This window comes from Ambystoma mexicanum, chromosome 9 (genome assembly GCF_040938575.1).
Source record: "Ambystoma mexicanum isolate Mex_15411 chromosome 9, UKY_AmexF1_1, whole genome shotgun sequence".
Classification (NCBI taxonomy): domain Eukaryota; kingdom Metazoa; phylum Chordata; class Amphibia; order Caudata; family Ambystomatidae; genus Ambystoma; species Ambystoma mexicanum.
The window spans coordinates 541,368,684-541,394,587 of record NC_090931.1 but is presented as its reverse complement, the minus strand read 5'-3'; the positions used below and the strand labels follow the sequence as shown (position 1 = coordinate 541,394,587).

At 45.3% G+C, this 25,904-nt stretch overlaps 1 protein-coding gene across 1 annotated transcript in view; it reads left to right on the top strand.

Moving 5' to 3' along the window:
- LOC138488252 (uncharacterized) overlaps positions 1-25,904 on the top strand; it is a 2,582,589-nt gene that overhangs the window by 1,658,919 nt on the left and 897,766 nt on the right. The window contains exon 20 of the mRNA XM_069615092.1: positions 24,029-24,176. Within this exon, the coding sequence (XP_069471193.1) occupies positions 24,029-24,176 (148 nt within the window). The remainder of the gene's footprint in view (positions 1-24,028; positions 24,177-25,904) is intronic.

Genomic DNA, 25,904 nt, shown 5'->3' with positions numbered 1-25,904 from the left:
AATATTTGCATGTTTAATTTTGGGGAAATTTAATTTTTGTTTAGACCGAATAACTTTTGCGAACCTTTCCAAATGGGTTTCTTGCCGGGTCTTGGTACAGCTGTCAATATTATAACCTTGAACAGAATCTTAATTCAAGCGCAGCAACGTCATCAGGCCCTATATACTGGCTTCATAGACTTTTGCATGGCCTTTGATGCTGTGCCACGTGAGCTGCTATACAAAAAACTGATGGATAAAGGGTGCCCTTGGTTTATTCTGAAATGGTTGATTGACCTGCATACCGACACCTCAATAAATTAACCTCTGAGGGCCTACTGTCGGACCCAATTCACACTGCCCGTGGTTTAAATCAGGGTTGCCTGTTAGCATCTGCTATGTTCAACTTTTTCATTTCGGATGTTGGATGTTCTTTTGCTGAAATTATAGCTGACCCCCCAAAAAGCAATGGTGTGCAAGTGAAATTTCTACTTTATGCAGATGGCATGGTTTTATTTTCCGAGACTCCCAAGGGACTACGAGCTTTGTTAGGTGCACTTGATGAGTACACACAGAAGAATTTCTTCGAGGGGATTGGGTCCTCCGACGTATTCCATATCTATGACGGGTAATGTCCACAGCAGTGCTGCTTCGTAAAATCTTTGGCGTCTGCGTCGATGTCGATGCGCCGTCCCCGAGGACCTTCTCCGGCGGCCGACGTCACCCGATGTGATAAGTAGGACGCACGACGCCCGTAGCCTCAGTTCTGTTTTTTCCGCGAACGTGTTCGCTTCGTGAATCTCGGTACGCCTCGACTCTTTGAAGTTTGCTGTATTCTTCTCGGTTCGTTGAACCTGTTGGGTTTTTGTGAAGACCTGTTCGTGGCGATGTCTACTTCGTCTTCAACCCCGCGTCCGGGCTTCAAGAAATGTGGGGCCTGTGAATCCAAGATGTCGGTCCTGGACTCGCACAACGCCTGCCTCTGGTGCCCCGGGGAGTCCCACGATACGGACGACTGTGTCGACTGCCAGTCGCTCACGGCCAAGGCCTTGCGGGAACGCAAGAAGAAGCTGTCGGTAGGTCAGGTGTCTAAGCCCTGCAAGTCGAGGTCTACGGGGCTTTCGACGGATGACTCGAGAGGTGACTCTCCGCGTCATCGTCGGAAATCCAGTGGGTCTCCTTCCAGGAGTCGGTCTTGCCACTCCTCTGCCTCTTCGAGGCCTTCCAGGAAGCGCCAGCATCGGTCGCCTTCCCCGTCCTCTTCCGAGGACTTCGCCCGTTGGCGGGTCGCTTATCCCACAATGCAAGCGACACCGGAGGAATGGGTTTCCTTCGGGAAGCAGATGTTAGCGGGCACCGGTCCGTCCGTGCCTCAGAGTGGGGTCGGTCGGCACCGGTCGAGACACACCGCTCGAACGCCTTCGGGCTCGGGTGGTTGGCACGGCTCACGGGAAAGGTCCCGCTCGGGCAAGGGTAGCCGTTCTCGCCATGCTCGTTCCAGGTCCCGGTCCTCAACGCGCTCGAGACGCGTGATCCTGTGCCGTCTTCGAAGAAGACGTCAACGCCTGTGGCGCTGAGGTCGTCGACAATTTCTCTCAAGGCTCCGCCTCCGAGGGGGTCGTCGACGCTGTCAGCGCCTAGGTCGTTGCGAGACACGCTCCGAGCTCCGGCTTCGAGGCCTGTGTCGACGCCGTCGATGCTGGCGGCGCTGCAGCTGACGTCGACGCTAATTCGCTCAATGCCGTTTCTCTCGACGCCGGCGCCGACTCGTTCGGCGCCCTCGACGTCTTTCGAGGCGGTGGTGTCGGAGGGGCCCCGTGGCACGGGGTTAGCCCCTAGATCCCAGTTATGGCCCAATTCCTGAAGGTCCTTGTGAATAAGTTTTTGCCAGTTCCTATTGTTGTCCCAGATTGGAATTTAAATCTGGTTTTCACTTTTCTGATGGCGGCTCCCTTTGAGCCCTTGCATTCTTGCTCTTTGCGGCTGCTTACACTGAAGACAACTTCTTGGTGGCCATTGCTTCTGCCCTTTGCTGTAAACCCCCATTTTTGCAGTTCTTTGCAAAAAGGTCTTGCTTAAGGTAAGGCCAGGATACCTTCCGAAAGGTGGTGTCAGAGTTTCACCTTTCGCAGGCTATAAACCGGTCTGTATTTTACCCACCTACGCACCCCTCTAAGGAAAGGGCCTTACTTTTTTATGCGGCAAGGATGGCGGAGTATCAGAAGACTTATCAGTTATTTGTGGCCTACTCCTTAGCCAGAAAAGGTTTAGCTGTGGCCAAGCAGACGTTTACACGATGGATTATCTTATGCATTGCCTAGTGTTAACAATCCGCAGGCAGGGAGCTGCCTCCCGGCATCAGAGCACACTCTGCCAGAGGTGTCTCTGCATCTTGCAAAAGGGGGTTCCAATCAGGGCCATTTTCTGAGCGGCAACTTGGTCCTCACTCCATACATTTACAAGGCACTAAAGCCTGGATGTCACCCGTGGGGCTGATGCGCATTCTGGCAGGGCAGTGCTACAAAACCTTTTGCTGTGAGCTTACTACCTACCTGCATTGTTACACTGCTTTGGGACGCTATCTGATGAGGAATCTGCAGAAGAATGGCAATTCATTGAAGGATAAATTAATCACTTTAATGTTCTTTCTATGGATTCTTCTCCCGCAGATTCCTCATCAACCCTCCCATCCATCCCCGCTCAGAAAGTTTTAGCAGTTGGTGATGCCTATTCTCGGGAGAGAGGACACTTAGTGATGGTCATAGAGTGATCGTTTTCTGTCTGGCAAGCCGCATGTCTTTCTCACTCTCTGGTTTAAAAAAAAAAGAATAATGGTGGGAATGTTTTTTCTACTAGTCTACGTATCCCTATGGTATCACTGTTTCTTTAACCTTCTGTTGGCGGTTTGGCCTTCTCTCGCTATTTTCCTCTGCAGCGGTCAAGCACAAGAGAAAAAAGGTGGGACTGAGTAACAGGGCATAGTGATGCAGTATATATACGATGCCGGACGACATGTCCGGAGCCGACGATCGAGCACCGAGCAAGACGGATTGACGGACGAGTCAAAGTCCACTACGCCCCCTGTGGAAGTTTTTCCAAACACAGCAGAGCTGGATGAGGATATATATATCTCTGTTGAGGAATCTGCAGGAGAAGAATCCATAAAAAGAGCATTACAGTGAGTAATTTCTCCTTTTGAAGTTAAGTCAGTGAGATTAAATTATTGGCCCGGGATCACACACTTTGTAGTGAAGCCAGGATGGTAACCGTCTGTTATTGAAGCATTTGACCAAATACATTCCTAGCTTTACTTGGTACAAATATTTACGTTTTGGCTTTCAAGGCTTACAATAATACTGTCTTATAGTTAATGTTAAAGTATATTTGTACCGTGCACTATCACCACCGGAGTGCTCCCCTGGCACTCTGGCGGCTCTGAAAAAGGAAAGGGGGGGTGAGTTAGTGGGAATAAGCTGGAAAAGTGCAAGAGAGCAGTGATGTGCTGTTGGCAGCCTCAGCCCGGTGGGTCCGTTGACTGGACTTGGGGCGTGTGCTGTTGTGCGAGTCTATGTGTTTGTTTTGTTGTTGCGGTGTAGTGTAGATTGTGCGGATTGTTGTATTGTAGGCTTGTGGTTGTGTTTGGTAACATTGGCAAGTAAGTTAGTGTGTAATGCAATGCAACATTTACAGTCCAGCCATGAAAAGATTTAAGCTGGTGGTCACAAATCTCTCGAAGTATGCATGGTGTAAGTCTATGGCAGGCTATGTTATAGAAAGGTAAGGTAGAGTGGTGGGGGCTTTCTGGAGTAGAGTAATTGCTCTACACCCCACCCATGCCCCCCTTACAGTTTTTGTTGGTGTCTGCTGGCTTGTGATAACTTGCAAAATGCACAAATCACATAGTAAAGCAATATGGGTATCCTTATGGGAACAAGTAAAGCCAAGGTATCAGAGTAGTTTTATTTTCACATCCTTAATGGAAATCTACAGACCCCAGCATCCTAAATAATGCAAGTCTAAAATGATGTTCTACACCACTGTATTTGTAGCACTTTAAGGTGCATGCTCAAATAGGTTTTGTAGTAAGGGCACCTGGGAATGGAGATTGCTTCCTGTTATGTATGATGTTAAGAGCATCTGACTAGCCACATAAAAGCAAGCCCGTGTTTGGCATGTCAAGCTAGTAAATACCATCTATATAAATTAATCATTAAAAGTAGATATACTGAGTTACTTTAATTGTCTTGGTAGCAGACCCAAATTTGGTAGCTAGCTGGAGGGGTGTGGCTTGGGGGGGGGGGGTATTTCATTTGAAAATGTCCCTTCATTGTGCAATTGGCTTACCCTCATGCTTTGGAAAGGCACTGCAAAGAAAATAAATATGCTTTTTGTTCCTGCTCAGGTCAGGGCTGACCCAAAATTGGAAGGGGCTGGCTGCAGCCATTAACTTACAATGCCTCCCATTACTAAAACAAAAAAACATTGTGAAACCTTTGCCGCCGGGCACGCCAAGGAATAAACGGCTGGGACACTTTCTCAGGCAGCAGAAGTGAAATAAATTCTGAACCGCTCTGACATGTCACTGTTTTTGGGAGTGTAGAGCCCTTGCCAGTGTGGGAGGGGGCATGCTGCACACTCCCTCCCACGATTCACCCTGGGCTGGGAAAGCACTGCTGACAAATCCCACAGATCAGAAAGAGAATCACGACTATTCTGCTGACAGCAGTATTATGCATCGCCTCACACCAGGCTTGACCCAGCAATGCCCCTCCCCCTCAAAAATCAAAAATGCGGCCATATTTGACTTTACATATAGGCGTCCTTAAATGGGGGCAACTTCTCCCTTCCCTACCTGCTGCTTTGTCCCCACAAATTGGTGGCCTGGGCCCCACCTGGCAAATAACTATTTCCAGGAGTCTTAAAGATGCTTGTTCGCCCAGCGGTCATTTGTGCGTTTGCAGGGTCTTTGTTTGCTTAGCCTGTGTTCGTTCTTCTGGACTGAAAGGGTCACCATGGTAATCAATGGGCCATGAACCAGGGGCACCAACCTCTGGTTTAAACGAGGGGCGCTGGTGCCCAAAAAAAAGTCCCATTGAAAGTATAGGGATTTTTACGCAGCTGTCCTTTCCCGGTATGCAGATGGACTTTACTGGGGGAATAAAGAGGGTTAAAAAGTCAAGGGATTAACAGTTAGTTTTAAATCATCTCAGCAACAGTCACTTAACCTGCTGAGCTACCCTGGTAGCCTTCTACTGTTGGTCATATCTACGGATCACTTAACGTGCTCAAAATCACTCTATTACCAACAGTGCAGTTCATGTGCATGACTTCAAAGTCAACAGCATTTCATCTCCAGCCACACTGACCCTGTGCATAGATTCATTGAGGGTAGGTGTACAGCCAGAAACTGAAAACTGTAAATAATTCTGTAGGGGCAACATGAGATTCCTTCCACCATTGCTAAAGAATCAAGGGGCACATGTAGGTGATATTTCATCTGTTAAACAGACTGTCCTTGACGATCGTTTGAAACTGAGGTATGACTGATATTTCTTCTGTCAAACTGACTCTTTTTAACTGGCTATTATTTAAAACTGAGCTGAAAGTGATGTCTCTTCTGCTAAATACCACCTCTAACTACACATTATTTGAGGCTTTGCTGGGAGTGATGTTGCTTGAGGTAAAATAATGCAGTCTTTTGCTGGGTGCATAGTGCATTTTTGCAAATGCTGAATGGGAGTTAACTTTTTAGGATGTATATTAACTTGATGCAAAACCTGTATTGTCTTAAACCTACTCTGAACATAACATGCTTAATGTCATATTTTGTAACCAGGTTGGTAAAATATAATTAAACCAATTTGGCCAGTTGACACATGGTTTTCTCAAGGGGGTGGGGGGGGGGGTTACAGGCAGCTCTCCTCATGTGCCTCCGATTTACAAGGAGATTTAGGATTGTTAACTTAAACTGAAAGATGTTTCATTGTTAGACCTAGTGCCAATAATCCGCCCAAACGTTATATAAGTGACAATGTGCAAGATCGAATCATATTTACAAAGAAAAAGTTTACACTAAATCTAGTGAGTTATGGCGGGGAACGTGCAGGGTGTGGGACGAGTCTCAACAGAGCACGCATCGCATTAGCAGAGCGCCGGGGGAGGGGGACTCGAGAATATGCTCTGTCTGCCTGTTACCTCTGAAGCACCGGACACGTGCGCATTGTTAGTCCAACATTTGAACAACACATTTCAGTGCCAGACAAGAGTGGTTCCCACAATAGCAACACGCTGATTGCAGGAAGCCTTGAGATCAGTGACGGACTGCTACGAGATGCGCGATTATGCTTTCAGCTCCAGGATGTTCGCGAATTTACCAACCGCCGCCGTGACTCGTTCATAAAATCAGAGACTGAGCAGGAACACATCTGCTCAGAAGATTGGAGGGGGGTGGGGGGGAGAAGGGGTGGACAAGTGCCCAGTTAGGCTCTAGCACAAGCCCGTGTTTAACGCATTCTTTTCTCTGTACCTCATCTTCCCTTTCTCAAGTTGAAATATCTCATTACAACAAACCTATAACGAACATACTGGGGATTATTTCTATGCCATGGAATGCAAAGGTGAGACGTAAACAAGGTGCTAGCCCTTTACCCTTTACTTTTATACTGAGTACAGGGCACTCCGAAGGCGTAGGAGGGGTGTTTGCCGTTTTCCTTCTCCGTCTTAGAAGAGCACCCAGTTTTACACCACCCCGAGATTCCCGAAACCAGTGGACTGTTATGGAATATGTCTCGCATTTCCATTTGCCAAACAGCAGGCGGATTATATACGAATCAGTGTTGTAAATGGAAAAATATACTGGGGGAAGCCACTCTTCCTTGGGTGGTGGGAGTGGGGAGGGCGGGTCGATGGGCATGGCCCCAAGCCAGATTCGCAACACAGTATCTCTTCATAGAATCCAAGCATGTTCATTTTCATTAATTCTTTTAAATGTATTTTATTGTTTGAGCTGACATTTATCAACTTTACAATATTTAATACAACATTCTCTCAGTGATTTTGCATTAAAGCAAAGAGCATTATGGGAACAACAGAATGCCCCCAATCTCAAATTTGAAATATGTCTGATAGTGATTCATCAAGAATATATTATACCAGCACTTTATTTTTTTTAAACGTAGCGTAAAGTGAAGGTGATTTTTGACTCTTTTACTCTTCACAATTACATTTCACTTTGTACATGATCAAAACTGCATACAGGGGACCCAAAAGCAAGTAAGTGCTACCATTGGCGGTCTGCTGCATACAATTTGAACTTTTTACACAATTCCCCCCCCCCCCACAAGTGTACCTTACTATATTACTGATAAGCCATACAATGTGCCATGCCAAATATATACCATCCTCCTATACCCCACTATACATTGTGCCCTACTAGACGCAATGCAGACAGGATTTTTCTCTCATCACGATGTCAAAGATAGCCTGCCACAGCTAATCTGCCTACATCAAATCTATGGAAATAATTGAAAGAAATAATCTGTTAGGATATTGTAAGGCTCTCTGCCTCAACCTGAATATCATTCATTAGCAACTTCATTTACATATAAGCAAACACATCATTAATTAATTACTTTTTTTATTAAAATGATTTAGCTTTGAGAACAAAACTTTTCATTTATACAGATTCACATTTTTGTAGACAAAAAGAAAATAAGAAGAAAGGAAAAGAGAGAAAAATAAAGAATTATATGCAAAAGCATTAAAGTTCTAGTTGCAATGTACCAGTGATTTTGTTCAGATCTTTACAACTCTTAGGTTCACGCGCTGGTTGCTGTGGATCGTTATGTAGTCAATGACTTCAACGGTACGATGATATTATTCCAAAATTGGATGACTGTGATTGTCAGACTTCTATTTTTTCCAGAGAGTATTAGATTCCATCTGTCTTTTGCAGAGAGATTGGGGTCTTTTTTCAATATGTCTCTAAATAGCATTCTTTTCTCCATCAATGAAGGACATTCCACAAAGAGATGAAATAAGGTCTCAGTTATCTGTTGTTGTTCACAAAAGCGGCAGTAGGATAGGGCTTTCGGTATCTTTCTGGTATTGGTTAAAACTTCACGTGTGGGTAGTTGATTGAGTCTTAGCCTCATACACTGATCTCTGGTATATCGGTCTGGAAATTGGATGAGATAGGGTGCAGGCTCATTAAGGGCTCGGATATCTGTTTCGCAGTTAATATTCAGACGGTAAGCATTTTTCTTTGCTATCGTATGTAACCAGTCGTTCCACTGTATTCTTTTCTTAGCACATTGAGGGCGATTAATTAGCATCTCCTGGGTGATGTCATTTGTGGTCAAATGATTTTTGACTGCGGTTTTCCATGCTGTTAGTGCCGTATTTGCCACCGGATTTTCTTTTTCACAGAAGATTTGAAAAGCTGGAAAGTCATTGTCAGAGATCGATTTGTTTCCATATAATTATTGAACTCAAAGATTGTACAGCGATCTCATGGCCTATTCTGATCATAGAAAACAATATTGATAGACTTAAAATTTTCCTCCAAAAAAGACCTTCAATAGATTCCCATGTTGTTTGATCTATATTTATTAAGAGTTTCGATTCCGTAGCTGATAATTGCGACCACTTTCTGTCGGTAAAAAGTTAATATCGGTTTCATGGAGTATTTTCCATATTTTCAGTTTGTACAGACACCTTGGGGGGAGAGGGAAGACATCTTGGTTTTCAGATGTACAATCCAGTTTGTCTCTATTTCAGATTGACTAAGACGCCAAGGTATTTTATTACCGTTTGTTGTTCAAGTTTCTTGTTGTTCATGTGGAAGTTGAAATTAATGATTTTTTTGTTTGTGAGTTGATGTCAGAGCCATAATTCTCGACTTGGGATGTATTTATTTCTAGTTCATTTAATTGCATGTATTTTTCTAAGTCTTTTAGGCTTCTTTGCAGACCGTTCAGAGTTTTGTCAAGAATGATAATATCGTCCGCATGCATGAGATGTTGCACATGAGTAGAATTCAATTTCAGTGGATTTGCTGATTAAAGGCAAAGAGCATCCGGAATATCAGAAGTATAATGATTAAATAAAGTTGCTGCGAGGGGGAAGCCTTGTTTTAGGCCATTACCAGCAATTATTGGAGCTGATAGAACTCTATCTTTTGAGAGTTTGATCCGCAGCCTAGTGTTGCTATATGGGCCCTAATAAGTTTGTTGGGCAGTTCCAGCCTTGCAGTTTGCTCCACAGTTTCTGTCGATTGACTAAATCGAATGCTGTGTGAAGGTCTATGAATGCTGCATACATAGGGAAGTTGGGGATCCGTGCTTGATGTTTTAGGAGGTTCAGTATCATAAGGTTTACATTAGTACCTGTGTTTTTGGTAAACCCAATTTGTCTGATGTCGAATCTTTGTTTTAGCTATCCACAGGGTAAGATGTTTGAGTAATGTGGCAAATATTTTCCCGATGGGATCAAGCAGCGCAATTGGATGGTAGTTAGTTGGGATATCTCGGTCTCCATTCTTAAATATAGGGATCAGAATAGCTGATCTCCATGTTATGGGAATTTGTTTACACTCCTTAATGGTGTTAAATAGGAGTGTACAGAGAGTCGTCCATTCGGTTGGGTTTTTCTCAATAATCGCATTGCATAACCCATCGGGCCCAGGAGCTCTTGATCTGTTTAGTTTCTTAATGATTGTCGGGATAGTCTCGGAGTCCCATACAGTAGGCCATGGTATATAATCTAGTTGTGTAATAGTTTCTGCCTGTGCCATGGTGTTGTGTGTGTATATGGTCTCATAATGGCGCGTCCATGTTATTTCTGAGATTGACTGCATCTTTTTATGTTGCATCTCAGCTTGAGGATTTAGTAAATTCCACAGACCTCTGGTGTTATTGGACTTCATTAATTTCAAGATAGTTTCTGCGTCAGTTTGTAATAGCTGAGCTTTAATGTTTCTTATAGAGTTTCTGGATTGTTGTTTGACTTTGCGTCAATAGTTTTTCATTGTGCGGATTCAGTCGTTTGATAATTAATTACATACAATGTAGAAGAACATGGGCAGTGAAGTGAGTTCATTACATACAGTATAAAATAAAAGCATGGACAGTAAAATCTTACACAATATATCCTAATAATTAGCGGCACAATGATAGTGGAACAGAATACATTAAATGAATGCAGTAATATACAACCGTGGATGATCTCCGGGCAGAAGAAATATATAATTATGTTATAAGGGTGTTAATTTGTTTTCCTCTACATTGCCAAGCTCTGAATAAATGTAGTCACAGCTAAAGAAAACTTGCATCAGTTGATGATTTACATGACTCAATGGCATAGTAAGCACACCTCGCACCATGAGTTTTCAATAAAGCTATCAATTCTGCACCTCTGGAGTCAATGCATAATAAGCAAAAGAAGAGGAAGTGATAAAGTGACTCAAGCTCATCCGTGCAATACACCAGTAGTTGTTAGCTGCTGCCTTACCAATATTGCTTGATGTATCCAAGGGGAAGGGTACACAGCCGGAATTGTATGTTTAGCAATCTTGCATAATTCAGACTTATGGTATCTAAGTAATGTCCATACCCAAAGGATTTTTTTACTGCCCAGTAAGCACATAGGGATTCAGACTTATGACAATTACAAATAGTTTAATTTTATTAGATGGGACTTAATATGCCTACTCCAGGTCAGAAAAGTTTCCCCCCTCTTGGTGCAGGACATCCAACCGACCTTCCTGATTTTTAATTAGCATTGGGGAGAACCAAATTCGAGTCCCGTAAAGTAAAGGTACAAGAGTTACACCATGTGCAATTCCATTTCAGTTGAGATCTAACTTTAATGATGCATTTGGAGTGCTTTTTGGTACACTTAAGCATCTCTTTAAAAAAATAAATTATCTATGATTGCTAAATTGTTTATTTTGCCGTGACTCCAAATTTCAGCACCAAACAAAGTAACTGATTTTGCTTTAGCAAAATAGACCTGGCTAGAGGGGCGTATGGCACCATTCCCATGCCTGCTGGCAAATTTAGTTGTAGTGTTGCTAGCTCTTTCCAGGAGGGATTCTGCTTTCATGATGTGGCTTGCCCAAGAATCTTTGCTTGAGAATCTAACACCCAGATAATCGTACTCTTGGACCTGTTCTAGCATAGTGTTGCCGATGCTGATATACATTTGTGGTGGCTTGTTCCTGGGAGGATGGAAGACCAGTGTCCTGGATTTAGTAAAATTAATTTCTAAGCCATTATCCTGGCAAAACCTGTGAAAGAGGTTGCTCTGTTTGCAGAGACCGGTTGGTGTCAGCGAGATGAGGGCCTTGTCATTTGCAAACAGGAGAAATGAAATCCTGTCCATGCCTAAGACTGGTGCATCTGTTGGTAGCTCACTAAATAAGTAAAAAGGAGGATTAATGAACAGAAAAAAGAAGGTTGGCCCAACACACATCCCTGTCGGACTCCCCTATTGGATATCATTTACCATACCCACATCATATACCACAATATAACTGCACCTTTAACCCTTGTAATGTTTATAAGATATGGCTGTGGGTTAATGTACTTCTGCACTCCTCTGGGATTGGTCCTTGGGTCAGATGTTTAACCCCTGTGGAGCGATTCCATCGTTCATTCTTCACAGGTGGATAAAGCAAGTACAATTAAATTGGCTACTTGTAAAACATCTAAATCAAGGGTCTTCAAGTCTGGTTTTCCATCCACACCATGCTTTTGGGATAACCATGCACTATGTAAATAACTCCCATTCAAATCCACTGTATTACAAGTAGTGTTGTAGGGATATCCGGAACACACAGAGATGATTTGGCACTTGAGTGTCAGACTTGGCAACCAAGACTAGTGATGATCATAGCTGAGCTACATAAAAAATCAGATTGGAGGGGGGAGGTGAGAAAGGGTGGACATGTGCCCTTTTAGGCTCTAGCATAAGCCTGTGTTTAACGCGTTCTTTTCTCTGTACCGCATCTTCCCTTTCTCAAGTTGAAATATCTCATTACAACAAACCTGCCAGTGACGACGGAAAGCAAAAGAAATGGAGGAGTAGGCACCCCGATAACCCGTGCAGGGTCTTCCTCCTCCCTCCCCCCTGAGTAAGGGGGAGGGTCCGGCCTAAGCACATCAAAATTCTGAAAAGCCCGCAAATGGCCAACAAAGGAAAGGGGCGGTGATGCCCCTTTATAACGGGCGGGCTCCTTACTGCAGGAAGCATCCAGCCCCTACAGAAGGACGCCCGCCCGAACCACAAGGAAGGATTTTGTTTTAGTTTGCCTGAGGACTGTTTTTTTATTTGCTGCTCATGGTTCGGGTTTCTATCTCCAGGTGAGGAAGTACCGGTGAAGGTCATGGTTGCTGTGTGCTGTGTCTAGGTGAGCGAGGAGTATTCGTGGCATTTTGTTGGAGGTTTACAGTCCATTTGGCAGGAGCGTCACATCGCGTAAAGGGAGAGAGAGAGTAAAGGAATAATTATTCTGGTTGTTTGTGGGGCTTGGGAGTGTGGTTACTGTGCGCCTGGCCGTGTTTGTTTGGGGGTCCAAGGTCACATGCAGTGGCGCGCTGGAGGGAATGCAGGACCATGTCATGTTGCTCGGTAGGAGCGGGCTGGTCCATTCATTGCAACTATTGAGAAATACAGAGAACGCAGCAGCCCGTGCTTCTTCCTTGCAGCACCCACCCTCGCGTCAAGGGGTCTTAGATTTACTTCTGGAGACGATTCACTGGAGCCACTTCACTTAGTTGTATGCTTCTTATGATTAAATCAATCATTCAGATGTTTACGCATGGGGTTCACCCCTCACGTATGTAAGGCACATTATGGATGGTTCACTTGAGCGAGGCTTCCTGCACCGTAGCTTAAATTGGCCAATGACTGAATGGGCAGAGGACACCCTTCTTGATAGGTGGAAGGGGCTGGGTTTTTGCTGATTGCAAATTCAGGTTAGCTTCCGCTAACAGGATTCAAAGGAAAGCATCATCTTTAGCAGTATTTCAGCATCAAGGGTTTGAAAGCCTTTAAGTGCCCCGGGAGTCTCGCAATCATAGTATAAACTTGTAGTCCGGGATCCCCCCATTGTAAACAAGAACTGCATGTCCCGGAATGCGGGAGTAGGTGCTGGGACTGGACTAGGGTTTTCCAGTTGGGGTGAATAATGTTGGCATGCAGGCACGATAGGTGACCACCGAAAAAATCTAGATATCCAGTTTTGCAGCATGGTATAAGGGGCAGCATCCACCACAGTTATGCCCGTCAGAACCACTGCGCCACAGAGTGGATCATCTTGGGGGCAATTAAATGGTGTGCTCCTGGGCAAGATAAAGGTAGGCAATGGGCGGAATACTCTGGCTGCGGCGAACTGGGCAATTCTTGCAGCGGGGTATTAACACGTGCACAGAGAGATTTTCGCACGGTTCAGGTTACATGGGCGCGTCGCATGGTTGGTTATGGGGCGTACGCCATTACCGCGTGGCCTTCTTTACATGCAAGCTTCTTGTAGGATGTAGGTGAACAGCAAAGGTGTGCTGTAATGGATTACAGTTGTGGTTTCTGGGGCTGCGCTTAATCAGAATGCAATGTTATGTTATAGAATGTATATGGGCGCTTGTAGAGTGGTGTCGCACTAAAGAAAAGTTGTAGGCGGGGGTCGTGTAGCCGGCGACTACTTTAAATTGATTTGTACGCATTGGGGATCCCGCACAGGCGCTGTACAGCGGTTGCGTGCTGGATTCAATAGTCCCGCCTGAGTATGGGTGCCTACTATTGACTGGATTACCCAAACAGGTTGCATTAACCACAAGGGGGGGGGGGACATGCCTCCCTGGTTACATGCCTTAAGGAGCGCATGTGCGTCATTTTTTATTGGAACGCTTTGGCAGCCTCAGGACAGGTCCATTTGGTTGTTGTTGCGAAGTACACATGATTGGACATTCAGAATGGCGAACATGCGTGTCATGGTCTTGGCCGCACAAAAATGTGGGCACAAATTGAGGTTTTGTTCCAGAGCAGGTCTATTTATTTGGGATTAGAGGTCACATTTCACAGAAAGTCGCATTATGGGGCAGGTAGTTTTGGTATGCTTATGAGATGCCGCGTCCCGGTATAGCATAGCACATTTGTAATAATTTGCCATATTACTTTCCCAATGGCAATGTGCCCACCTTGGAAGCAAGACCACACAGAGTAACACAGGTTCAGATCCTGGGCCCGTGAGGGAGACGGCGACAAAGGATTGCACTAGCATTCTGGAAGTGAGGTTTGATACTTGTGCTAGGGCTAAGTTATGAAAGGTTTAAGTGGCTCCTGGGTTATTATCCCACACTTTTCTGTTGTGGCAGCGTGATGCCCCTGAAGGTCACAGGGCGACAGAAATGTATATGTCTATTATGCTAGAGAAGTACCCACAGGATGCATTGTCAATGATCACGTATGAGGAGTATATCCACAACCTGTACTTGAAACATGAGGGGGAAGGTTGGTTACAGTATGACCAGGGCTTTCGTTTAAAAATGCAAGCTTAGCCCGCCATGTCTTGGGATGAGATGGACATTGGGGGTTCATAGATAAAATGGTGCCTGCAAGTGAAGGATGGGACAAGGGCCAAGGGGAGAAACCTCAAGTCTGGAGGGGCAGAGGGGGTTATTCTCAACGGGTAGGGTGTCCTTTCGCAGGTACTCCTCCTGGAACAGCCGAGTCAGCTACCAGGGGGAGCAAGCAGAATGCTGGAGGTTTAATGCGGAAGGGGGCTGCCCCTTTAGCAAAACATGTCGCTTCAAGCATACGCGGGGCAAGGGTGCAGGGGACCGTAGCTCCTCTGCCGGTGAAGGGAAGCGGAGGAGTTGCCCCAAAGCAAAAGAGAAAGGAAAGAGGGAATGAAGGTAAAGCGTGCATGTTAGTGTACATACCCGCTGGTGTCTCAAATTGTAATTAAAAATTGTTTACCCACACCGGTTAACCTCCAGGCAATTACTCCCTCTTTAAATACATACCACAACAGTATGGATGCAAGGCTGCTATGGGAAGGTTTCAGGTGGGGTTTCAAAATTCCAGGCACAGGGATTAAGAGGGGTAGGGAGGCACTCAATTTGCGATCGGCAGTGAGGATGCCGGAGGTGGTGGCACTTAAAGTGGACAAAGAAATCAAGCTGGGTAGAGTGGCTGGCCCTTTCGCCTGCCCACTAAATGGAGAATTTTGTGGTGTCACCTTTGGGGTTGCTCCCTAAGAAGGAGGAGTGGCAATATCGCTTGATCCATCACCTCTCCTTCCCTGAAGGTGACTGAGTGAATGACGGCATAGCCAAAGAGTTATATCGGGTCGGGTTTTGAGGATGCAGTGGACATGGTAAGGGCAGCCGGGAGGGGGGCCCTGATGGGGAATGCGGACATTGAGTCTGCATTCCAGTTACTGCCTATTCACAAAGAGAGTCATCATTTGTTGGGTTTCAAGGTGCAAGACCAGTATTTCTATGATAAATGTTTGCCAATGGGTTGTGCCATATCATGTGCCTATTTTGAGGCTTTTAGCACCTTCTTGGAGTTTGCAGTGAAGCAAGAGTTTCAGGAGGGGGGGGGGGTCCTTGCATTACCTCGATGATTTTTTGTTCATCGGCAAAGAAGGGACTGGGGAGTGCGGGTCCTTCATGAGTAAATTTCAGCGGTTGATGAAGGGGATGCGGGTCCCGCTATCTGAAGGTAAGGCGGTTGGTCCAGTAACCTGCTTGACTTTCCTTGGGATAGAAATTGACTCAGTCAAAGGTGAGGAGATTGAAGGAGACTATCAAGGGTTTGAAGGGGGAAGAGTAAGGCGACCCTGAAGGAGCTCCAATTGCTGGCAGGTAATCTCAATTTTGCGGGGAAAGTCATCCCAGCAGGTAAAGTGTTTGCAAGAAGTATTTAGCTCAAAACTGTGGGGTTGCAAGATGCCGGTCAACATGTCAGGCTGGGATCCGAAGTGAGGGAGGACCTCGGGATGTGGGAAAAGTTTTTGGAGGATTTCAATGGGGTACTGCTATGGAGGGAGGATTGGGCCAGCAGCAACAGGCTCAGGCTATTTACGGATTCATCAGGTTCCCTGGGTATTGTGGCAATCCTGGACAACTAGTGGTGTGATAAGGCTTGGCCCACGGAGTAGCATCAACAGGGGATCACTAGGGATATCACGTTGCTTGATCTGTTCCCCATTGTGGTAGCCTTTAGAATGTGGGGCGAGCAGTTGAAGGACAGAAAGGTGTTGCTCTGGTCAGACAACCTAGTGGTCCCGATCATAAATCAAGGTTCATCTAGCAATACAAGGGTTTTAAGACTGCTTGGAGAACTCAACAAGAGCATGCTTGCATTAAACATCAAGGTCAGAGCACGACATATTCCCGGGGTCCAAAATATAGCCGCTGATTCTCTCTTTCGTTTACAGTGGGGAAAGTTCAGAGGGAATTGTCCAGAAGCAAGCGAGGTGATGACCCCATTCAAAACTCAGTGGTGGGGCATTATTGGGGCGATCTGAGTACTCTGATTCACACAGCGCTAGTACCAGGCACGGCAAGAAGATACGAGGCATGCTGGGAACAGTTCTTGGCCTTCCAAAAGGAGGTTTTGCTGGAGGGGCAGAGGGAGCTGCCAGTAAGGGCCTTTGTGGGCTGGTGCTGGCGTTCAGGGAAGACCAGAGCGTGGATGGCTTACCACTTGGTGGCAATAGCCCATTATTTTAAATTGGGGGGTAAAGGTGACCCCACAAAGGAACATTACATTATAATGGCCATAAAGGGCTGGGCAAAGCAAGTGGTGAAGAAACCCGATGAAAGACGTCCCATTGACATCGTAAAACAGGGTGAGTGAGCTGGTCCCGGAGAACAGGGATGCCAAGGGAACGGTGTATCTACAATTGGGAGATGTGCACATAACAGAGGGGCGGTTAAGTATGTTACTAAAGAGGTGTAAAACCGACCAGGAAGGGAAAGGGTGTACAGTGTCTCGCTGACCCATCCCTGGGAGCATAGTGTGCCCAGTCAGGGCACTGACGGCCTTTCTCCAACAGAGGCCACCGACGGGGGAGGGGTGGCCTCTTCTCATTCACAGGGATGGGTCCACATTGAGCCGCTTCCAGTTTAAAAGGGTCATGTACATGGCACCGGGAAAAATTGGGGAAACAGGGGCTGTGTTCGGGAACCATTCCTTTAGGATAGGGGCGGCCACGTCAGCAGCAGCCGTGGGCCTGAGGGTGGAGTACATCAAGCAAATCGGGAGATGGAGATCAGGGTGTTTTAAGAGCTACGTCAGACTCGAGAAACTGTAGGGTTAACATGCTGCATTCCCATCCCACTAGCGGCGGCTCGGAGGAGAAGGAGATCCGTCTGGGTAATAGGGATACTCATTTGTGTCAAGGGCAGGGGCGAGCTGGACGGCGGAGCAGGAAGAGTTGACTGCCAGCAAATTCAGGATCTGGTGGCACAGGGTGCGGGGGATGAAATGGGCACAGTTGCAGGGGCACGTGCGCAAATTGCTGGGTAAGCAGCAAAAAACGGACGTCTTGGTCATACATCTGGGGGGTAATGATTTGACGAGCCTGGGGACGGGGGACTTTGATGAGGGACATGATGTTCTCGTTACAGGAGCTGGCGCCGCAATTGGGAGAGACGGAAATCATTTGGTCGGAAATAATCCCGAGACACGAGTGGAGGGGTGCAGAGAGCCACTCAGCAGTGGAAAAATGTAGAAGAAAATTGAATTGTGCAATGTCAAAATTCTGCAGGGGCAGAGGTTTCCCACAGATCAGGCACGGCCTGATTAACTTGAAGTCCCCAGAATATTACCTTAAGGATGGTGTATATTTGTCGGCAATGGGGATGGATCTCTTTTATTGGAATATTTGCACTAAACTCCTGGAAATGTAACATAAGGAAAGGGGGAGCCACGGTGGACGGTAACCCACCAGTGGCATGGCAGTGTTTGGGCGACTAAGCCAGGAGAAAGCTGGAAGGGTCTTTGGTCTTCTCAGACCAGCGCCTCTTGGGAGCCTAAGCGGCAGGGGCGTCTGGTGGTGACAATAAGGGCTCAACTTCCCCCAAAGAAATGGAGCTCTCCCCGCCCAGGAACACCTGCAAGGGCAGGCGACACTTAGGCACGAAGGGTTGGGAGAGTTGGGCCTACAGTGGACTTTTGGAAGGAAAAGGGGAAGCAGATTGTTGGACACGAAGCAGTTGCCGCATCTGCAGAACTATTTCCACTAATGTGTGCAGTGTGGTTTTTTATGATGATGTGGAAATAAATCTGTGGCCTTTTTATGCCAAAACAAGACAAGTCTCATTCTGCACTTTTCTGGGGGAACAGAGGAATGAGCATGTACTGTATTATGGGTCCAAATGGACAGATGCACGGGTTATGCCAGTGACGACGGAAAGCAAAAGGAATGGAGGAGGCACCCAGATAACCTGCGCGGGGTCCTCCTCCCCCCTCGGTAACGGGCAGAGGCCGGAAAAAGCTCGGCAAAATGCCGAAAAGCCTGCAAAGGGCCAACAAAGGAAAGGGGCGGGGATGCCCCTTTATAACGGGCGGGCTCCTTACTGCAAGAAGAATTCGACCTCTGCAGAAGGACGCACGCCCAAACCACAAGGAAGGATTTCGTTTTCCACCCACCCTACAAGCAGGGCAGAGTTTGGGCAAGCCTGGTCGTCGATGTCGCAGGACGGCAAGGCGATGTGGCGGTGTTTGGGCGACCAAGCACAAGAGACAGACTCCGGATGAGCCGGGAGAAAGCCAGAAGGGCCTTTGCTGTTCTCAGACCAGCGCCTCCTGGGAGCATAAGCGGCAGGGGTGTCTGGTGGTAACAATAAGGGCTCCGCTTCCCCTAAAGAAACGGCGCTTTCCCCACCCAGGAACACCTGCAAGGGCATGCAAGGCTTAGGCATGAAGGGTTGGGAGAGTTGGGCCTACAGTGGACTTTTGGAAGGAAAGGGGGAAGCAGGTTGGTGGACACGGAGCAGTCGCTGCATCTTCAGAGCTATTTCCACTAATATGTGCAGTGTGGTTTTTTATGATGTTGTGGAAATAAATCTGTGGCCTTTTTATGCCAAAACAAGACACGTCTCATTCTGCATTTTACTGTGGGAACAGAGGAATGAACACGTACTGTATTATGGGTCCAAATGGACAGATACACGGGTTATGCAACGAACATACTGGGGATTATTTCTATGCCATGGAATGCAAAGGTGAGACGTAAAATCAAGGTGCTAGCTCTTTACGCTTTATTTTATACTGAGTACAGGGCACTCCGAAGGCATAGGAGGGGAGTTTGCCGTTTTCCTTCTCCATCTTAGAAGAGCACCCAGTTTTACACTACCCTGAGATTTCCGAAACCAGTGGACTGGGGGAACCCACTCTTCTTTGGGGTGGTGGGAGTGGGGAGGGCGGGTTGATGGGCATGGCTCCAAGCCAGATTCGCAACACAGTATCTCTTCACAGAATCCAAGCATGTTCATTTGCATACATTTTTTAAAATGTATTTTATTGTTTGAGCTGACACTTATCAGCTTTACAGTATTTAATACAAAATTCTCTAAGTGATTTTGCATTAAAGCAAAGAGCATTATGGGAACAACAGAATGCCCCCAATTTCAAATTTGAAACATTTCTGATAGTGATTCATCAAGAAACTACCCTTATAGGAATATATTATACCAGCACTTTTTTTTTTTTAAACGTAGCGTAAAGTGAACATTAAAGGTGATTTTTGACTCTCTTACTCTTCACAATTACATTTCATTTTGTAAATGATCAAAACTGCGTACAGGGGACCCAAAAGCAAGTAAGTGCTACCATTGGCGGTCTGCTGCATACAATGTGAACTTTATAGACAATTCCCCCCCCCACAGTGTACCTTACTATATTCCTGATAAGCCATACATCGTGCCATGCCAAATATATACCATCCTCCTATACCACACTATACATTGTGCCCTACTAGACGCAATGCACACATGATTTTTCTCTCATCACGGTGTCAAAAATAGCCTGCCACAGCTACTCTACCTACATCAAATCTATGAAAATAATTGAAAGACATAATCTGTTAGGATATTGTAAGGATCTCTGCCTCAAACTGAATATCATTCATTAGCAACTTCATTTACATGTAAGCAAACACATAATTAATTAATTACATACAATGTAGAAGAACATGGACAGTGAGTTCATTACATACAGTATAAAATAAAAGCATGGAGAGTAAAATCTTACACAATATATCCTAATAATTAGCGGCACAATGATAGTGGAACAGAATACATTAAATTAATGCAGTAATATACAACAGTGGCTGATCTCTGGGCAGAAGAAATATATAATTATGGTGTAAGGGCGTTAATTCGTTTTCCTCTACGTAGCCAAGCTCTGAATAAATGTAGCCACAGCTAAAAAATAACTTTCATCAGTTGATGATTTACATGACTCAATGGCATAGTAGACACACCTCACACCATGAGTTTTCAAAAAAGCTATCAATTATGCACCTCTGGAGTCAATGTATAATGGGCAAAAGACGAGGAAGTGATAAAGTGACTCAAGCTCATCCGTGCAATACAAACAGTAGTTGTTAGCTGCCGCCTTACCAATATTGCTTGATGCATCCAAGGGGTAGGGTACACAGCCGGAATTGTATGTTTAGCAATCTTGCATAATGCAGACTTATGGTATCTAAGTAATGTTCATACCCAAAGGATTTTTTTACTAGCCAGTAAGCACATAGGGATTCAGACTTATGACAATTACAAATAGGTTGCTCATTGAACCTTTCTCCGGGTAGCATATAAATGAAAGATTTTGAGTTTCCATAGATAGTGGAAGGAGTAATCCAAAGGCCTATTTGTTCGAATTTTATTAGATGGGACTTAATATGCCTACACCAGGTCAAAGAAGATTTCCCCCCTCTTGGTGCAGGACATCCAACCGACCTTCCTGATTTTTAATTAGCATTGTGGAGAACCAAATTCGAGTCCCGTAAAGTAAAGGTACAAGAGTTACACCATGTGCAATTTCATTTCAGTTGAGCTCTAACTTTAATGATGCATTTGGAGTGCTTTTTGGTACACTTAAGCGCCTCTTTAAAAAAATAAATTATCTATGATTGCTAAATTGTTTATTTTGCCATGACTCCAAATTCTAGCACCAAACATAGTAACTGATTTTGCTTTAGCAAAATAGACCTGGCTAGAGGGGCGTATGGCACCATTCCCATGCCTGCTGGCAAATTTAGTTGTAGTGTTTCTAGCTCTTTCCAGGAGGGATTCTGCTTTCATGATGTGGCTTGCCCAAGAATCCTTGCTTGAGAATCTAACACCCAGATAATCGTATTCTTGGGCCTGTTCTAGCATAGTGTCTGTGTGTCATGCCTGCTGGACATATCTCTGGACCAGGAACAACCTCTCCGTACAAAATGAGTTACGCCCATAGAACCACTAGACCATTCTACTCGAAATGGAGGTTGTTCGATGCATTGCCCGGAAAACGACGTCTGCATTTTTCACATCGTTAAAATTCACATGACTTAGTTCTGTCACGTGTATCACGGCAGTGCGTACGTAAGCAGCGTGGAAACGCAGATCGCTGCTTCTGATTAAGTCAATTTTGGCGTTTTGTAGCTGAACCCCGGACCTGCGTCCTCGCATTCCCTTCAGCAACTTCTTTGGCCTTTTTTGAGCTTGTTTTCATCCACACGCTAATTCCTGGAGCCGTGCATCCTTTTCGCGTGCCAAATATCCACACGCGGACGCTGTCTGCAAGCGCGGCTGTCCTGAGCTGCGTGTATCCTGTTCGCGTGCCAAATCTCCACGCGGACGCTGTCTGCAAGCGCGGCTGTCCTGAGCTGCGTGTATCCTGGTTGCGTACCAGTTCTCCACACGGACGCTGTCTGCAAACGCAGCGGTCCTGAGCTGCGTGTATCCTGTTCGCGTGCCAAATATCCACATGCGGACGCTGTTTTCAAGCGCGGATGCCCTGGGCTGCGTGTATCCCTCTTGCTTGCTAAATCTTCACGCGGAAACGCTGTCTCCAAGCGCGGCTGGCCTGGCTCTGTGTGTACGCTGTCGCGTGCCACGTGGTTTTCTGAACTTCTTTGAACCGTGGGTGCCTGTGACAGTTAACAGGTGAAAATCTAATTTTGTTCTTCGTGGGAAAGAAAGTATTTCATGAACTATTGGAAGGTGATTGTGCACAGTACTTTGGACGCTATCCTGTGGTGCACCAACCCGGTATCTAGCGTGAGCCTCGTGCCGTTCAGCATAAGTCTCCCTTACTAATCTTCCCCTCCTTTATCGTTGTTTCAACTTCTGGTTTTCTTCAAGAGATTTTCATTGAATTCTTCAGTTTGGCCATAAGGTTAGTGTTTCGAACTAATGCTAATAATGTGCTATCATAGGGATTTGAGTTTGGGACAGTGTCTTATGATACTTTATCTATCCTAGGCATATCTTACGATACAATACCCACGCCCTTTCCAGTGATCCATCTCTCTGCCTGTTTTATCAGTCAGAGAGTTGTATCATTTTGAAGGTCTAATTTGACCTACCTACAATCAAGTCGTGTGAAAAAGGATCCGGAAGAGCCCTACCAATTGTATCCTTTTTTGGTTACCGTATCCTTTTCAATTGATAAATTGGTGATTTATGACACTGTGATGCTGATATACATTTGTGGTGGCTTGTTCCTGGGAGGATAGATGACCAGTGTCTTGGATTTAGTAAAATTAATTTCTAAGCCATTATCCTGGCAAAACCTATGAAAGAGGTTGCACTTTTTGCAGAGACCGGTTGGTGTCAGCGAGATGAGAGCCGTGTCATCTGCAAACAGGAGAAATTAAATCCTGTCCATGCCTAAGACTAGTGCATATGTTGGCAGCTCGCCAAATAAGTCAAAAGGAGGATTAATAAACAGACAACACAAGGTTGGCCCAACACACATTCTGTTGGACTCCCCTATTGGATATCATATACCATACCCATATCATAATACCACAATATAACTGCACATTTAACCCTTGTAATGTTTATAAAATATGGCTGTGGGTTAATGTACTTCTGCACTCCTCTGGGATTGGTCCTTGGGTCAGATGTTTAACCCCTGTGGAGCGATTCCATCGTTCATTCTTCACAGGTGGATAAAGCAAGTACAATTAAATTGGCTACTTGTAAAACACCTAAATCAAGGGTCTTCAAGTCTGGTTTTCCATCCATACCATGTTATTGGGATACCCACGCACTATGTAAATAACTCCCATTTAAATCCACCGTATTAAAAGTAGTGTTGTATGGATATCCGGAACACACAGAGATGATTTGGCACTTGAGTGTCAGACTTGGCAACCAAGACTAGCGATGCTCATGGCTGAGCTACATAGAAAATCAGCTATTATCGTTTAGACTCACCCCTTTGTCCCTTGCCACACTTTCTAGTTCCTCTTGATAACATTTGTAAGTCATCTAGGCCTTTAGAGTCCTGAGAGAACTCTTTCTTATTAATGCCATTCCATGGTTCCTTTTCTGAATTGCTCAGCCTTTAGACGTCACTCTTAAACATCCTTTTATTTTTGCTATGTGCTCTGTGTGTATTCGACGCTACATCCACATGTGAGTTACAGCGACCTGACATACTAATCTGTAGCGATCTGTGCGTACACTGCAGGTCCCAGTTTTGAATATTAGCAAAGCGGAATCAGGCTCACCTCTTTCGGAAGTCTGTCACAGTTAATAATGAAACATCTAGAGTCAGTTTATGGCTTGTGTTAGCTAAATGATTGCCATTATTGTCCTTTGAACAGTGAAGCGAAGGCCTGTGCTTGTGAACACAATTATTTAATGAATGCCTTTAACTGAATCCTTCTAATAGGTTGTAATATTTGCTGCACATCGGGTGAATGTGTGTTGATGTCAACTTGGTATTTGCAGTTACACCCTCTGTGATGCACATTTTGGAAAACCTAGAACCTGCTTCATTCCCACTTTTACAAACATGCTGCTTGTTTCCCCAGGGACCTGGGAGAGCCACATTTCATCTATGCCCCGTGGGTACCACACAGCGAAGCCACGATACTGCCGGATCCCACCCCGCAGGATCATCCGTTTGACCTGTACATCGACGCACTTCATTATGTTCCAGACTGTGCAACTATAATCAAGGTGACTTCTGGGAAATCATTCTTTGTTTCACATTGCAGCCTTTTGTCCATAGAAGTCCATAACATTTCCTTTCTTTGTCTAGGTATGTGTTGTGTCTGTGCCTTTTTTTTCTTCTTTTCTACTTTTATAAGCTGTGACCATTAGCATGTGTACAGGATGTGTACAGGGTCCCAATACTTACAGTTGATTGTTCTTCGTAGGAATTGTGCCTGTGGATTTGTTTATAATTGATTTTCAAGCAAAAGAAACAAAAGCTAAGGGATGCAGCATACCAGTCTCTCTTCTGAAGTCCTTCAGCCGCTCCCTCCAGATCATAATCAGATCCATCTATTAACGTTGGCATGCCATCTTCACAAATTCAACAGCGGGCTAAGGGCATAGAGAACTCTATACAGACCAAAATCATTTTGTTTTACAACTCCCCTGCTGGACTCCTCCCATGTCTAAATGCTGTAATAATCGTTGTTATCCAAATTAATGGTGCTCGATTTGTCCAACCAGGGTGGGTGGAGGGCTGATTCAGCCTTGCCAACTTTTGAAGTGCAGGAGGACCCGATGTTAAAGCACTTTGATCCCAAGATCTGTATCTAGTAGGCAAGTTCAGTTTGTATTCATGCTCTGTATGTGTATGTGTTGAAGAAAGGACTGCTAAATGCCCACGCAGCTGTTGCTTTTTATGGCAGGATCACTTTGGCGTTGCTAGGAGATGTACATCTGATATCTCTCTGATTGTGTCCTTTATATCTTCCAATATTTCCTGATTTTGGGGCAGTTCGGCAAATGGGAAAGAAAACTTGCCACACCCACTCCTGCAAGTGTCAGAGAACTTGATGTTATAATGCCACAACCCTGATGGCAACAAATATCAACAAAATATAATTTTATGTCTGCTCTACTTTTTGAACACCCGCTCAAGCCAGAACAAGCTATTATTCAAAAGCCTTGCTAGGTGCAGCTTTCAAAAGGTTTGCTTTGCTTCTTTGCTGCGCTATAACATCTCTTTGGGGTGGGGTTTAGAAAGAGGCTTCTGTAAAGACATGATAGTTGCCTTTTAGGGCTCTGACCCAAAAATGTCATGGCAGCAAAGGAAGTAGGTTGTTTTGAGCTACACTTTTTATTTGTCGGATTTAGTACCCAGTGTCTGATTTCAATGCAGCTCATTCTGTCCTGTTCCAGGTATTAAAGGTGGTTTGCATTGTTTCAATGGCTTCATAGCCCTTTGTTCAAGACAGTTGGATTACAACTCAAAACCCCCTCTTTTCCACAATGCGAAGTTACCAATGTGGCACCTTGGTGTGACTTCTGTGGTGTGCAGTATTGGAATTACTGGGTGTTCGGAACAATGTGTGATCCATGCATACTGCTCATCTAACCCAGATGTGTATAGTACTAGGTATTATTGAGTTTTGATAGACCTTTGGGTTCAACTCTAATAACATCCTCCTCTGAGACTTCAATGTGCCTGAGTCCCAACCAGCAAAACATCTATGCAACTCACTATTCTCCATGGGCCTTAAACAGATCTTACTCTTCTCCAACACATGTCAAATGCCATGTGTTTGACCTCAACTTCTCCTCCTCCCCACTCCTCTTGTGTTCAAACCCCACTCCCCCTCGATTGAACCGACCACACCTGAATTCTCCTTCTCATGTGTCACACAAAACATCCCCCTCAAAGGGCTTTGATTGAGCACCACTCCTTCAAGAATTTTCTATTAGAGTCAACCT